The sequence below is a fragment of the Gastrolobium bilobum genome, unplaced genomic scaffold (genome assembly GCF_033153095.1).
Source record: "Gastrolobium bilobum isolate Gb01-03AN ecotype WA unplaced genomic scaffold, APGP_CSIRO_Gbil_v1 utg30399, whole genome shotgun sequence".
Lineage (NCBI taxonomy): Eukaryota > Viridiplantae > Streptophyta > Magnoliopsida > Fabales > Fabaceae > Gastrolobium > Gastrolobium bilobum.
The window spans coordinates 66,791-84,252 of record NW_026899567.1 but is presented as its reverse complement, the minus strand read 5'-3'; the positions used below and the strand labels follow the sequence as shown (position 1 = coordinate 84,252).

The window sequence follows — 17,462 nt, the reverse complement described above, 5'->3', positions numbered from 1 at the left end:
CTTGGAATAAAATAGGTATCTCTTGAGTATCTGTGATGAGATCACGATCATGAGGATTCAAGAATATTGGATGTTTATTCCTAATTTTATGTTCCTAGTCTAGAGACACTGAGAATGGGGATCAGTGATCTCGGGTAAGACTAGCACGACTTATCTACTTGTATTCGGATGCAAGGTAAAGACCTCATGAGCTACAGATATGGAGATGTCTTAGCTAAAGTCATGGGTGGATCTATAACGGTATAGCTCGCACTGAACAGACCCACAAAAGAGACTCTATGAGGAAATCTCACAGAGAGTATCATTAGAGTAGTCTCTTTATATTTGGGTATGTCTTTCCTTAGACCAGAAGTTATTACCTAGACTGTGTTCTAGAAGGCATGCTTTGACTGTATACCTCGTCTGCCTGAAACATGGAGACTCATAGGTATACTGTTGGGCTTGTCCTGAAAGAGCACAAGGCTAGGGTGATAAGCTGAAGGAATTCGTCAGATCTCTGTGAGAGATTAGGTTATCTGTAAACCGGAGAAATCAGGATGACATTTACAGGGACTCGGGAATCTATGCATAGTAAAAGAGATCATGAGATGATCTGCCTTTAGAGTCAGTAAATTGAAGATTCCCTATTTCGAATAAAGCTTACCCTAAACCGCAAGGGTTGATACGTTTCCTTACCCTAGGTTTTATGGGAAGGTAACCAAGACGAAAGGAAATACATACGGCATCCAAATATGTGTAATAGGATAATTATGTCATTAACCTAACTAGCTCTGGGGCAACAAAGCATTGCTAGTGCTCTGTGTTGTCATTAGATGGGTTGTGGGCTTATTGGGCCCAAGCCCATTTATGTCAGTGGCTATGTTGGCCCTAATGGGTCACACACTAACACCTTATTGTCATGACAATATAGCATTAAAGGTATTGAGCATAATAATGGTTGTTAGCCCAAGAAGAAGTTTGGAAGCCCACCAAAAGGAAAAAAGGGCGCATGGTTAGTTAATGGGCTTGGATGGTCCAAGACATTACTAATTAATTTAATTAGTTAAATTAATTATCAAATGTTTAAATTTTGAATTTTGAATTTGAAATTTGAAATTTGAAATTTGAAATTTTGAATTTGAATTTTGAAATTCGAATTTTGAATTTTGAATTTGAAATTTGAAAATTGAATTTTGAAATTTGAAATTTTGAATTTTGAATTTTGAATTTGAAATTTGAATTTGAAATTTGAATTTGAATTTGGAATTTGAATTTGAATTTGAATTTAAAATTTAAATATTTGAACGTTTGAATTCAAATGTTTGAATTCGAATTTGAATTGGCTATGAAAAGTTGTTTCACAACAAAAGGATAAGATAAGATCTTGTTGGAACAAATCCCAAATATCAAGAGGAGATCTTTGAGAATCTTCTAGTGAGGATATGGGGCGCTGATTTAGGTATCTGATGATGGTCATAGGATCAACCAAATGAGCTCCAGTCAGATTTGGTTTGTTGAGAGAATAAGTGAGACAGTTGGTTCAAGTTTGAATGCAACTGCTCAACGTATCTGGACTGTTATGAGGCCAAGTGGGGCGCACCATATGGCTGGCCATACGATGGTTGTTGAGTCAGATTCTTGTTGAGATATTCACTTGATATCATGAGGATGTGAGAGGAGGTTGTTGACAAGATTTGAATTTTGCAACAACTCCACTCATCCCCCTAGTGTGCGCTATATATAGGGCCTTATTTGAGTGAAGAAAATCGTATTTTTAATTAACTCATTCTCTCATCTCCTTGTGGGTTCCTTTTGAGGTTTTTCTTAAGAGAGTTTCGAAATAACCTAGCCTTTTTCAAAGATAACCATGCGCCACTTTTGTGTTTATTCTTGCTGACTATTCACTCTTTTAAACACCTTGACCTAGCCTCCTCCTTCACACATTGGGCGCATAGCTTGCCTCCATTGGTATTTTCGTTGGTGGCCTTAAGAAGAATTCTTCCGTCTTGACAAAGGGTGGTGTGGATCAATATTAGAGGGCTTGCATCTTCAAGCCTCATCTTGATCATCCTCCAGTCTTGGAAAGCAAACAAGGTAACATCCATGCCCTAAAGCATGTTTCTTGATATGGTATGTGTTATTCCGCTCGAAAAATTTTGTTTTTCCCTCTCACATGCCTCGACCTTCAAGGTCAGTTTCTTTCAGGGGCATTGTTCGCTGCGAAATGTAGGCATCATTTGACATTATTCTTTCCTCAAAATAGAATTTCTCAACTTTGCAGAATGAGTGATTAATGGAGTAGCCTCATTCGATTGGACAACCAATGATGCATTAATTCTCTTGCTACAAACTGTATTATTTTGGTCTAAACTATGCCCCAATGAACTAGGGTCCTCATTCAATTGGCAATGCAGCTTCCTTCTTTTAGCATCTTCCAAAGGAATAGCAACATCACTTGTGGAAGATAAATCAACTAGATTGTTGCCTGTATGATAAGCGGAGGAGGAAAAATTCAAGCTATTATGAGGTTGTTTATCATTGTATAAAACCTCACCAGAAGGAGAAGAGTTGTTATGAAAGCCAGATGAAACCATGAATTCACTTAACCCACTAATTGGATTAAATTGCCTAATACTAGTTGTACAGTTGCACTGCTTGAATTGGTTAAGCTCATTTGATTTCGGAATGCCATGTGATAAACTTGAGCTTTGATTTGTAGAAAACTTGGGCAACTGGATGTTTCCAAGTGTTTTGATGGAGCTATTTATATTTTGTGACTGAACAGGCTGGATTAGCGTAGAGGAACTAAATTTTCTCCAGTTCAAGCCAGATGGGGAGTTCAGGTTACAGAAATTTCCACCCGATGCATTTAAAGGTTGTGTAGTGTTTAAGATTCTTCCTGATACATATGATGTGCTAAAATCTCCATATGTATCTATTGAACTCATCTGCATGTGAGGATTACTACGACCAAATGCAACAATTGTGCTAGCTTGTTGAGTTGTCTTCTTAAGGGAAAGTCTATATTTCTGCAATACAAAATGAAAGGGAGCTTATGCATAATTATCAAAGAGTTGTACATTTTTCATGGACACCTATATTTTCATAAATTAACATTGTTCAAAATTTTAATGAATCATTAAATCTAGATGATTATTAAACCATCATTTATTAAAAGTTAAAATGTAGATTATCCCCCTCAACTTTGATCTTGTGCTAAAATTGAAACCAAAGGGTTCTATATGCCAAAAGGTAAGGATAATTTGCATTTTAACTATAAATAATCCAAAAATTAATGATAAATGATAAATTTAAAATTCATACCTGTAGATGGGTTGCAATATTTTCTCTTGTAAGACCTTCAACATTCATCAAGTGAAGTATTTTCTTAGGAACAGCTTCTGCAATAGTAGTTGGAGAAAGTTCATATTAGAAATGATAATATCCATGTTGAGGTATCAAGTAGTCACACTAATAGTAGTCACACTAATTTACACTAATTTACACTAATTTACATATATTCTCATGTAAAATAAAGAAAAAGTAAATATCCATTATTATAAAAACTTACTATTAACGCCCAATTGATTAACTGCAACAAGAAATTTTGTATGCAAATTAGTATTCCAATTTAAACGAGGCCTCTTTTTAGTTGAAGCTTCTACAGTCTCTTTTTCATTATCTTCTTCATCTTCTTCTTCTTCCTCACTTGGTTCCTTCCTTTTTTGACCCAATATTTTATCATGGTCAACATTATTTTCTAATGAAATGCCTTGACTGCCTTCCCTATCTATATTGCCGGATTTCTCCTCATTTGGGGGCTTATTCTGATCCTTGCAATTAATCTTCCTTCGCACCACATGTTACCATATATTCTGCAGCACTTCAATTTGAGGAGGTTTAATTAAGTAGTCACATGCGCCATGTATAACACTTTTCTTCACTCGCTCTTTGTCACTGTATTCTGACAACACTATATCACAAAACATAATAAAAAAGCAACAACTCAAGTTAATTGGTGAATTCATTCCATTATTTTGAGAGAACACATGTTTATCATTATAGATTTATCTCCAACTATAGGAAGAACAAATAAAAAATTAAAATAAACTCAATATAGAAATTGGAAATTTTTCACCAGTTAAATACCAATATTAATCTCAAAATAAGAAAAATTAAATATCAAGTCAAGTAATGTTAAGACAAGAGTGTTTGAGCTTACTGATGACTAGTATGTCCATTTCAAGTCCCACTATCTCAAGGAGCTTAAATCCATCCATGTGTGGCATATTTACGTTAGTAATAATGAGGTCAAACTTATTTCTATTTTCCCTCAACATTTCTAGCTCCTTAGTTGATTGAGTAGTTGTAGTAACTGCAGCAAAAGTAAATTATATGTGAAATTTGCTCAAAATTGTACAAGGAAAAGACCCTATATTGGATCAAGGTATATCAACTCATCTAATAACAAATGCTTACTCAGAATAAGAGGATTTATAGTTCTAACAGTAACGTTGCAAAAGCAAGAAATTTTTTTATAAATGTTCAAATTTCAAAAGAAGTTTTAATCTTAGGAGATTTAAGAAAATGCCCGTCTTGCGAAAAAAATAAAAAATTTAAGTTAAAAATAAAGGAAAGGGAAAACTTTATAAATGCCTAGAACATATCTCTTAGAATAAAAAATGTCGCTAACTTTTTTTTAATCAATAATACTTCTAATATTTAAAACACTCGTACCCCTTCGCTAATTTCAAATAACACTATTAAATATTATCATATTGTGATTATTTTGTCATTCAATTATTAAAAATACAAGAATATAATTGGTAAATAATTGTTGAAATTGAATTATTTTGATAAATCAGCCCCATATTATATGAAATTCACTTTAAACTTTGATGGTCAAATAATCTAATCATTTACCACTATTAATATAATTAAATTTTAATACTCAGAACTTTATTAGTATTTAGTTTTTTAAAATTACAATATTAAAATTTTCACATTGTGATTATTTTGATAAATCAACCCAATATTATACGAAACTCACTTTTAAACTTTGATGACCAAATAAATGTAATCATTTAGGACTATTAATTTAATTAACCTTTTACCCTTGAAATATTTTAATATTTAATTGCTTTATTAAAAAATTTATTATTTCCATTCAATAAAATAATTCAACTTCTATTAAAATTTTTAAAACTAAACAAAATTTATCTCAGCGTGTATTATATAATAAAACTTGTAATCTTATATTTATTTACAAAAATTTAATGCATAATAATATTCACTTACATAAAATTAGAATATATTATCAATAAAAATACAAAAAATAAATAAGTATTATATGAATATCTTGTTCATTAAAACTTATAAGAATAGGATTGAAGGATAATAGAATTTATAAATAAAGTAAAACCCAATACTTAATGGGTATTATATTGATATATTATACATTTTCTAATTTATTAAAAAATTAATATTTTTTTGATTTCTATTAGTTTAAAAATTTAGAAAAATAATTATAAAAAATTCAAATTTAAAAGTTGATAATATGAAAAAAAAATTACAAATCAATAAAAAAATTGTTAATTAAAAATAAAAACAAAACGTTACGTAAGAACGTTTATATCATATATTGATCTTTTTTAAGAATTGGAGTTATATGAATAAATATAATATGTAAATAACAGTATATGCTTAATTAATAGTAACGTTCATTCAATTTACTAATGTTATGATTCGGAAAGTGAGTTTTGTATAATATTGGGCTGATTTATTAAAATAATTTAATTTTAAGAATTATTCATCGATGTAAGATAGAAATCAACCTATGTAATTTTGAACTTTTAGACAATTAAAGAGTAAAATAAGCATAATTTGATAAAATTCAAATGTGTTATTTGAAATTAAGAGAGTGGTATAAATGCTTTATATATCAGGGGCCATTATTAATTAAAAAAATATTAGGGACATTATTTTATTAATATAATTAGGGGCATTTATAAAATTTTCCATAAAAAAAATTGTCAAATGATGTATTTGACGACTACGAGGGACTAGGCACTTTGCATAAATAATTTTTCTTTGCAATCTTTACCCTCAATATTAAAGACATGCTATAATTGCAAATTCAGTGATAAATTTTTTTAAATCAATGTAAGTAAATTTTTTCTTATAAAACTACTTGTTTGAATGTTCCAATTCACGTATGAGGAATTTTAAATATTAACTTTGATCATCAATTAATTAATATAATTTTCATACATGAAATTCTTATATAGAAGTTATATAATCATTATCCTCCTAATTTTTAGTCCACCTTATTTGTTCAATTACAAATTACTCGTATGAGAGGAAGATGCTGAAATTACACAACAAAATATAGAAAGAATCAATAAAAATCACAACGATTTTTCTAATTTATAATCAAAACATAACCTCTAAATCAAAAGACAAAGACGATTAAAAGTGAAAACTTAATATAGTTTTATGCAATAAAAGTATTGGGGTTATAATTCAATTTGTTAAAATCTCAATCAAATTATATAGGGATGATGGATAGGTAGACTCAAATCAATGCAGACTTATATTGACTGAATGAAAACAAAGAAAATCACGTACCATGATACTCGCATTTGCGAAGCATGTTCTTGAACACTTTAAGACAAAACTGATCATCGCCAACAACTAGAACATGCATACCCATGGAAAAAGGGTATATTGTCCTATTTTCATCCATCAAATGGTTCTCCATAGTCATCTCCAATCAGAACCAAATACCTACATGAGAAATTAAGGAATGATAAGATATCACAAATTACAGGAAAAAAAAACTCCAAATTACAACAGAAAAATCTTATTTTCAATTTACTAAACAGAAATTAGAACCTTTTTCATCCTATAGACAAAACAACTCACGACAAGAACTAAGGGGACGTTTGATAGAGGAGAAATTTTTTTTATTCGGGAATCTCAATTTTCAAAAATATAATTTTTATATTCAGTTTACGATAATATCCAAAAATATAAAATTTAAAAAATTCAGTTTTTCAAAAATACTGTAAAATTCAGTATACCAAACGCCCCCTAAAAAGAATATGAAAAGACTCAAACAGTAATGGTGACTAACATATAATAGTGAAGGAATTCAATTGGTTCAATTCAATTGAACCGAACAAATGCAAAACATAAATTACCTCAGTTAAAGTCTCTTCCTCTCTTTTTTCGTTAACTTTTTATCACAGCACAACAGAAAAGTTTAGTGTTTTTTTATCTTCTTTGAATACCAATACAATGAAGCTCTTACCCTTTTTTATATTCTGCCACCAAATCGTGACCTTGACCCTTAATCATTCTAGAAGATTAATTGATACGGTATCGCTCGATTGTATATCTGGGATTTGATGGACTTTATTTTTCCAAATTTATATTAATTTACTTAATCTGTTGACATTATTTATATTAATGTAATTTATTTCCAAATTCATATTAATATACATACTTTTCATATTTAGGTTCTCATATTTATATTAAAAAATTTGGCCACCGTAATTTCCCCAAAAATATTTTCTTTCCTTAAATTAAACCCATGATTCTAGGTATTATTATTATATTGACAATGTTTATATTAACATACTTTCCAAATTTGGGTTTCATATCAAGATTTAAAGGGATTGATTGAATGATAGGTATCGTTCCTTTGTCAACCAAAGGGTTAAGTTAAGATAGGCTCATAATATTAAATAATAAATGCAAAATTTATTTTATTTAACGTAATTAAAATTTCTAAAATTTTCACAACAAAAGTAATTATGTTGACCTCGTTTATATTAATACACTTTCCATATTTAGGTATTGTCGACAAAATAATCCCCCCCCCCCCCAAGCAATGATTCTAGTTGTTATTTTTTTGGTATTTTTTTGTAATTTTAATTTATTACAAGATTATAATAATTTTTATTATTATAATTTTTTATCTTTTAACCCCAAATGCTGTCGTTTCAGGGAACGTTATACTTACTTTTCATTAAGGTTGTTGAATCACAATATGTATCGTGTATCGTTTGGCCGATTTTTTATATCGTGAATTATATCGAATCGTAAGATACAAAAATATAATAAAAAATAATAAAAATATATTAAAATATTTATTCAATTACTTCCTTTATTAATATAGATTATTCAGATTAATTTTTGTTTAAATCACAAATCAAATCTTTATTTTTTTATATTAAAAATTATAATCTTTGATTTAATTTTCCTATGCTATGATTCACAATATGTATCGTACGATATAAAACCTTGTCTTATACATCCCTCGACATGTATTGCTATACTTACAAATTATATCGTATATCGTACGATACTAGCTAATAACTATGCTTTTCATATTCAGGTTCTCAAATTTATATTAAAAATTTTGGCGAACATAATTTCCCCAGATTTATGTTGACAATGTTTGTATTTACATACTTTCCCCAAAGGATTTTCTTTCCTTAAAGCCCATCATTCTATAGGTATTATATATTATTATGTTGACAATGTTTGTATTTACATACTTTCCATATTTATGTTCCCAGATCCAGATTTGGGGAGATTGATTGATAGGCATGCTCCTTTGTCAACCAAAGGGTTAAAATCGTCTCATAATAATAAATACAAAATTTTATTCTATTTAACGGACTTAAATTTCTAAAATTTTCACAACAAAAGTAATTCCTTTGACCTCGTTTATATTAATGCACTTTCCTTATATTGGATTTATATTCAAAAAATTTGACAAAATAATTTCCCAAAAAGGATTTTTCCCCCCCATAAAAACCATGATTATAGTTATTATTAAGGCTGCCAGTTTTCTTAGTAAATATCATTAAAATCTAAAAAGGCAATTTTGTCAGCTATATATAAGGTGTTGTTTCCGTTGAAATTAGGAAGTGTCTAATCACAAGTTTATTCGAATTTCCAATTATATATATATATATATATATATATGGGTTCATTACTGCAGATAAGTTATCTGCAATTACTCCCAAAGCGACGTCGTTTTGGGACGAAAATCATGGTGCTTTTGTAATTTTAATATTTCAAGATCATTAATAGTATAATTAATAATTAATTAATTAATATAACTTCCTAAATTATAACCGTTGGATGGACGGAAATCAACGGTTAGGATTATTTTAATTTATATATATATATATATATATATATATATATATATATATATATATAAGGAAGAGAGTAAGACATATGATCTCTCTCCTATATATATATATATATATATATATATATATATATATATATATATATATATATATATATTTTTTTTCAAATTCCAAATACTAATAAAGGATGAATTTAATTGCCCTATTTATTAATTGGCGGTGAGTTACTAACAATTTGAAAATTTTAATTTACCGCTTAAATTTATTACTCATTATTTCCAATTCCAAATATTTACCAAGGTGTTATGCTTGCTGGCTGTCATTTTTCATTTAATTATGAAATTAGAGGATTTTAATGATTACAAATAAAAGATATACAGGATAACATATTATTCTATATTTTGATTATACAAATTCATGGAATAATATTTAAAAAAAATTCATATCCTTATGAAATAGGATTTCATAAGTTTCTGTTAATATAACTTTATTTAATTTATAAGTGATATGAATTTTCCCTTTATATTTTTAAAAATATTTTCTCTTTTTCTCTATTTTTTTGTAAACTCTCTTTTCCTCTATTTATTTCCCCTATCAATGATATGTTGAGTATCTTTTAATCTTTTATTTTTTATCAAAATTTTTTAAATATTACCAAATAATAGGGTTGATGATTTAGGTCGACACAATACGGTTTGACACAAATTTGACACGAACATGAATACACTCAATACGAATTTGAAATCAAGTTAAAATCTTTGACACGAACACGATCCACTTATTTTGCGAGTTGACACAATACAAATGACCCGCAACGTCAAAGCACCTTATTATGCGCATTGACATGAACAAATAACTTGTCGACCTCAAAGTGTGTTACATGTTATGTGGGTTAACACGACACGATAAGACATGAATAACATGTTTGCTTCACGACATGAATAACATGTAAGAATATTAACGCAGATCAATCAGGTTGACACACGACACAACAAACACAAATTTTTTCATGTAAGTTTTGCCAATATGAACACGAAAAGAATTTGAAAATGTTTGACTCCAACAATAATTTTTTGCATTATCTTTGTGTTATGTCAGCGGTCATACTGAAAATTGTCACCCTACCAAATACTCAGATTGATAATTGGAAAATTTTCACTTTTATCTCTTATGGTTTATGTATCATTTAACTCTTGTGGTTTCAAACTTAACACATAAATGAGGATGGCAATTTGAGTTGACACGATAGAAATTTAACATGAACACAACATGAATATGACAACGGGTCAAAATCTTTAACATAAACACGACCCACTTGTTTTATGGGTTAACACGACATGACATGAATAATCCGCCAACTTCAAAATGTGTTATTTATTATGCGGGTTGAAATGACATGATTGAATAATCTGTCAATCTCAAAATATATTACTTATTATGTGATTTGACACAACACAAGACAACACAACGCGAGATAGATAATCTATAAGAAGAATAATGCAGATCAATTTTATGTTTGCGAGTTAACATATGACAACTTGAATTTCTTCGTGTCAATTTTTGCCACTAGAGCTTCACACAAATTTGGAAACAAGTCAACCCAGTGTTAAAAATTTCCGACTCTACAATTAGGGAACAATGACCATTTTGTCACGTTTGGACAAAAAAATTACTAGACTGCAACGCCAACAGTAAATTTTGTCAAAATATCACGCGGCATATTTCGCTACACTATGTAGCGAATTACTTGCAAACATATTTCGCTACACAATGTAGCGAAATATGCCGCGTGACATTTTGGCAAAATTTACTGTTAGCGTGGCAGTCTGGTAAATGTTTTTGCCAAACGTGTCAAAATGGTCACTCTTCTTACAATTAGATCCCATGTGTGATAATATATATCATTTCTTAAATTATGAAATAAAATACAGTATTATAAGAAGAAGTCGGTGAACTGTTCGTGAGCACTACTAAATGTAGATCATATCGTATAGTGGATGACTCTGCGTGTAAGTTAAGAACACACTAGAAAAATTCATATTTACTTAATTTTGTAAGTAATTACAATTTCATTATATTATCAACCTCAATAAGTCAAATGTAAATATCCGCAAACCTATCTTTCAACTCTTTTTTCGAGTAATTTAAGGTGCATGTCCTATGAAAATGTGCAGAACCATTAAATTATGATGATTATGAAACTCGGCATAATACTATACACTCAAGAATGAAATTAATGATAAAAATGCAAATAAGAAAAGGGTGGGGGAAAGTCAGCGTAACTCTTTTTTCCCATACTGTTTTCTCAAGTGGAAACTCTGATCGCCTCACAAGTAGTATATCTTTTTTTTTCCAGGTACATACAGTATTATCTTTTTAATTAGGCTTGGATAAAACACAATTATTTCAAATACAGCGCCAGAGGTAGGTTAGTATTCGAGACCATTAAAATTAGATATTCTTTTTTTTCCCTCCACATTTTCCCGTCAGTCACTATATACAAAATAAACAAACGAAGATACAACCCGGAATACGAACAAGACATGCCCTGTCACTGATGCCATTCCTAAGGCCTATCTGTTATGTACAGGTTCTTTCAGGCTAAAGCAAAATAAACTGAAACGAAAGAGCCTTTTATACACAGCCTAATCAATGCCTTGACGAATATCTGAAGGCACAGGCAAGCCGTTACCAAAGCAACTATTACCAGTACTAATTACGTTAGTCACTGTCTCATCTTTGCAGTGCCCACTAGATTTAGGTTTCGAGTCAGAGTTTTGGCATCTCAGGCAAACAAAACATGCAGGAACAGGATCAGTATCATGAATGTCAGAACACCTAGTGTGCCGCCACACTCCACAAATATCACAAGCCATCATTCTCTCCCCATCATCATCCTTAGCGCCACAGCTGCAATCTACAGTCCACCTCTCAAGTCCCCGTTCCATTCGGAACTTGCTCAACCCATTCTTCCCAATGCATCTTCCGCGGACACAAACCATTTCTTTCGATCCTAACAAGAGCTTGACCTGGGTGGAATCGTCTACACCGCTATAGCCAAGTAGCTCATCAACTTGAAATCTTCTAAACATTAAATATACATCTTGAAAAGCATTTGCTGCTTCAATCTTAAGGTCAGACACAGTAGCATTCGTGGGCAGCACAACTATTTCTGGCGGAGCTGCAGAATCTTCAGATTCGTCCACAAGTTCAACCTGACATGAGATGCGTATTTTATACAAATCTGACATTGGCACTATCTCAGGAGTATAATCTTTTACAAACTGCTTGCAGTCAAGAAGTTTCTGAGCTGAACTCATTGCAAGAGTCCATGTCCCTTCCGCAACACTGTTTAGCATCATCTGAGGATGAAGCAAAGAATCGTATAAATATCTGAGACATTGCAGGAGATTCTCTTCAGATGGATACTTTGAGCCTGAAGAATTATTGTTCGTTATACTTCCATAGCAAGAACCATTTGCAGCCTCAAGTCTACAGCAAATAGAATATAATTATATCAGAATCGATCCATTTCACATGAAGAAATCTGCAGTCCAACGGATTAAAAGCAAACGGAAGATAATCTTCCAAATAATACTTAATAGGTAGCATCAATGCTTTGAGAAGAACATTAATATTTCAAGGCTCAACCTCAATATTAAAAGAATGTTGATGGACTTTGTATTGATACATTTGAGAAAAAGTCCAAATGAGAATCCAACATAGGAAGACAAGAAACATGCAAGGGGTAAATCGAATATACTTAAAATTATTCTTTGGTCTACCCTCATGCATAATAAATTAATAATGTCAAGATCAAGCATCAGTTCAGCTTCATCATGGTTTAAAAAGTGTAAACTAAGCAGTGAGGTGCCTTGTTTTCAAAATCATAAAACTGAAGCATTGTATTTATCACATGACTTCTGTCTGAGCCAGTATGTATGACCTTTTATGCAGTTAAACTGGAAAAGACGAGGGTACACCCCATAAGAATCAATTGAAGTCTAACCTTAACTCAAAAACTCCAGTTTGAGGATTGCATCGACTATTAACAACCATTCCACCATAGACCAATTTTCCACCCAGTTCTCCAAGGCAATAATCAAGCAACTCTGGAGAGGCCACCTTGCAGACAGCACCCCGAAGAGAACGCCAGCTCACCCAATTAGACCCAGACACTGCACGCAGCACTCTGATCATAGCTTCCTCCACCCGTTCGACATCACTCTTCTCCCAAGAACTTGACAGTCCAGAAGCATTGAAACGGCGCTTCTTGCAGGTTATGCCACCATCCTTTAACGCAGTCTTGCGAGCATCATGGATCAAACCCATCAGAAAACAAAAGAGGTCTCTTATATTTACAAGCTCGTGGTCAGACAAAGACTGGTAATATGAAATCATGTCATGTGCACGAGAGTTGGGCTTTTGTCCCTGGGAGAGGAAGATGGACAGAGGTAGATTGGATAGGCTTTCAACAGCGGACTTGTATGCTTCCTCTGTGAGACAATAGCTACCAGAGCCAAATTTATAACCCCAGTCACCATACCACGGATGTCCCTTCATAATGGCATGGAGCAAGCGGTACTCCAGTGCATATTTCTTCGAAACATCCATCACGCTAACTTTTCTGCCCATTTAGAAAAGTGAACAAACAAAGAGTTTAACTCAAAGCTATATCCATATAAACAGAAATAACCAAAACAAATATTCTCCCATTTCAAGAAGGTTAAGGTATTTCAAGAGACCAACAAGTTAAGGCAAATGTGTTGTATTATGTCTCATCTTTAAATTGGTACATCCTTACATGACATCAAGTTTAATTTAAACAATCATTACTTTGTGACAAGTGTCATAAACGAGATAAGTAGAAAATAGAAAATGAAAAAAGAATTAGCTCCAAGACCTAATAGAAGTATTGAGTTGGAAAAGACTTGCAATTAGTAATTAGAATCATGAAACCTAACCTGACTCCTAATGTATTGCATAGGCGATCTCAGAAATCGATAATAACCACAATCCAAGTTGGAAAAGACAAGCAATTAGTGATTAGAATCAAGAATCCTACCTGACTCCAAGTGTGTTGCATAGACGATCCCAGAAATCCATGATATGGCAACCAGAAAGAAATCTAGACCCCCCTTCTCTGCCATTAACCCGAAGAAGGTGCCCATAACCATTGGCATGGACAACACCATGTAAAAGATGAGTCGTGTTCTCCAACTGGTTGTACACCCAGTCTTCAACATCATCAGTGGTTGTTACGTGGTTGCATGACTTGCACCTAAAGATAGAAAGCATTAACCAAAATGTAAGATCACGGATTGTAGCTATAAGCTGATCCAAAATAGACTTTTGTAACATCATTTTCATTAGAAGGTTTTTTTCTTAATTTTTTTTATGTAAGCTAATCCAAACATGCTACAATACCCATGAAGTGGAATTTCATACTAACAGAATTACTTCACTCGCAGTAAATTGAAATTAAGCGGGGGAATGCTCAAAGGCACAAAGCCCCATCAACTTAGGTAAATTTAATTTGAAAAATAACTCGGTAGCTACAATGTGTTCACACAGAGAACGGTTAATTTTTGAGATTTTGTTTTCCAAATTTGAATCCACAATCAAAGAAACAATACGTGAATTAGTAGTGAACGAATAAAAAAAATAGGGAGAAGTAAAATAGCAGTGACTCGTTCCACTTACTTATGTCGGGTATCTAACATCCTTGTCAACAATCAAATAAAAAGAATAAAAAGAAATCCAAAAGATGACAAAATTTTCCACGAAACAGAAAATATGCCTACAAGGTGGCAGAGGGTTACTCACTTGGATTCTGACAAATGCAAGATATCTCCACAGCACATACATGGCTTGTGGTACCCACCAATGGAGCTCCCATCAACCTTGATTATAAAATGGTAACGCTTCCCGCACACTGGGTGGCCGCTCCATCCTAAACAACAAATATATAAATTTCAAATTTCAACTGGAGTAAAACTCATTATTCACCAACCCAATAAATAATATGAATATAAAAAAAAATTACAATTAATAACACTAATAATAAAAATAAACAACAATAAAACTATTAATAAGTTAATTAATAAAAACAAAAGGTTAAATTATAAGAGATAAAATATCTCCTATAAAAAAAAAATTATTTTCATTTTTATTTTTTTTACATGACTAACTCCTGTAAATAATTTTTTTTATTTTCTCTTAATACATCAAACCCAAAAACAAAAGAGCGTGATATGAAAAAGAACAACAAGCATCCAGATTAGCATTGCGTGGCGCATGACTATAAATACACGCTACTACTAACTAAGCAAAAAGAGAAAGCAAAATTGGACCACAACGACAATGACAACATAATCATAGCTGTCACGCAACAAAGACAGCAGAGCACATGTCCCATCAAAATTAGGACCAACACGTGGCACTCTCTACAAATTCTACCTATCCCATTTCTAATGGGACCCACCACCCACCGAACCCCACTTTTCTATTGATTCTCCAATATATCACTGGATCTTATCGTCATCGCATCCGCGATAAGTTGCCGTCTATATACAGTCACTAATAATTTATTTATCAGTCTCTAACCAAAAATTAAAATTTATTAGTCATTTTAATTCTAATATTTCAATAACCGAATACTTGATGGATACAGTATACTCACTTAATTATCTAGTTATACACATCATTATATTTATGATTATAATCGCAAATTATAATAATAAACGTCATCTCGCGAAATCAACACGATAATTTCAAGGAATCCTGAGAAATCATGTGTCGTTTTTTCATTTTGCATGTTTTCTAATTTCTCCTACGCTACCTGAGTAGGTAAACGCAAACCGGCAACCGGAGAGGAACCGGGAAAAACGATGAAACCAAAGCCATTCAACAACTGGCGAGTCAACTCACCGAAAACTCGGCACTGATCGCAGTAAACAGATCTGGATCTGGCCACATCCTCTTCCACGACGTCGAGGCACACCACCGCGGGGCCCGATTCGGGGCCGTCGGTGAGTTCGCCGACGCGGAAGAGGATCTGCCAGGTCAGCAGGTGCGGGAAAAGCGCCGACGGTGGCGGGAGCAGCGCGTGCTTGGTGAGGAAGGAGCGGACGTTGGATCGGAAGGGTCCGCCGGAGAAGTTTTCCGAGGCGGCGAGGGCCGGAGAGGGGAACGAGAGGAAGTCGTAGAAATCAGCGGTGACTCTCCTCTTCATGCGTTTCAGGGGTTTCCCTCCGCTGACGACCATGATGGAGGCGGTGACAGGCGCGTGGTCCAGTGTGGGAGGCGCGTGAGGTCAGATCTGACCGGAGATGGTTGGAAGTTTCTGGATCGGACGGCGGTGATTGGCGGTGGTAAGGGTAACGACGAAGGAGATAGAGAGAGAGTGTGTGTGAGAGAGGGAACGATCGTTCAGGTTAGAGTTTGGTTGTGATTTTCTGTTTGGATGTTGAGATTTGATGGTCGTCGTTGGATTAATCTGGAATCTATTTTATGAAATATACGTATATATACAATAAAATATTGTTATAATGTTGGAAAGAGCAAAAAGAATAGAAAAAGAAAAAGAAAAATTCTTTCTGGTAAATAGCGAAAGACCAGGAATGCTTTTTTGGTGCATTCAGCATACATCTGTGCAAAAAAAGAAAATTTGGAATTTGATCGAAAATATTTAAATAGATATAATTAAATGAGAAGAAAATTTTCTCTTTTCGATGCAGAGAGAGGGAAATATCGAAGAAAATTTCAAAGACCAGAGAGTCTGTTTGAAAAAAATAGATGAGAGAGAATTTCAAGGCTCGAAATCTTAGCCGTTAAGCGAGTTTACCGCCTTCAAGGTCATGCAAATTATATCCTCTCTTTTTTTATTATTGTACTTCTATGAAACAGAAAATTATATTATTTTAGATAAAATTATATTATTTTAGTTAAAATTATTGTATTATGTGATGAGACGAACAGAAATTATGGTGAGAAAAAATGATATTAAATAAAAAAATTTAATTTTAATTAAAATGTCTATCCTTTGAAAGGATAGATATTTTTTTTTTAAACAGAACATTCATTTTTTAAAAATATTCTTTTATTTTTATTTTAAAATTTAAACATATATAAAGGCAAAAAAATTAATTTATTGTTTTTTTAATAAAAATCTACGAATAAGTAGTCGTTTTGAAATTAATTACGAAAATATAGCAGTTAAACACGCCCCATAAGGGCGTGACCGGTTGGAGAGAGACACGCACAATGTTGGCGTGACCGAGGAGAGAGACACGCCCAATGTTGGACGTGTTT

At 32.3% G+C, this 17,462-nt stretch overlaps 1 protein-coding gene and 1 pseudogene across 2 annotated transcripts; both read right to left on the bottom strand.

Moving 5' to 3' along the window:
• Positions 1-2,222: 2,222 nt before the first annotated feature.
• On the bottom strand, positions 2,223-6,739 carry LOC133291579 (two-component response regulator ORR24-like; annotated as a pseudogene).
• Positions 6,740-11,556: 4,817 nt separating this feature from the next.
• On the bottom strand, positions 11,557-16,742 carry LOC133291577 (PHD finger protein At1g33420-like). Of its 2 annotated transcripts, none has more exons than XM_061489852.1 (5): positions 15,991-16,212; positions 14,976-15,102; positions 14,215-14,430; positions 13,159-13,776; positions 11,557-12,641 (listed from the first exon to the last, which is right to left on the bottom strand). In XM_061489852.1, exons 2-5 carry the CDS (start codon positions 15,011-15,013, stop codon positions 11,795-11,797), a joined length of 1,719 nt encoding a protein of 572 aa, XP_061345836.1. In that variant the 5' UTR covers positions 15,014-15,102; positions 15,991-16,212; the 3' UTR covers positions 11,557-11,794. The 2 variants fall into 2 exon arrangements, with proteins under 2 accessions (XP_061345836.1, XP_061345835.1); XM_061489851.1 differs by having other exon boundaries at positions 11,558-12,641; positions 16,080-16,742.
• Between the last annotated feature and the right edge of the window lie 720 nt (positions 16,743-17,462).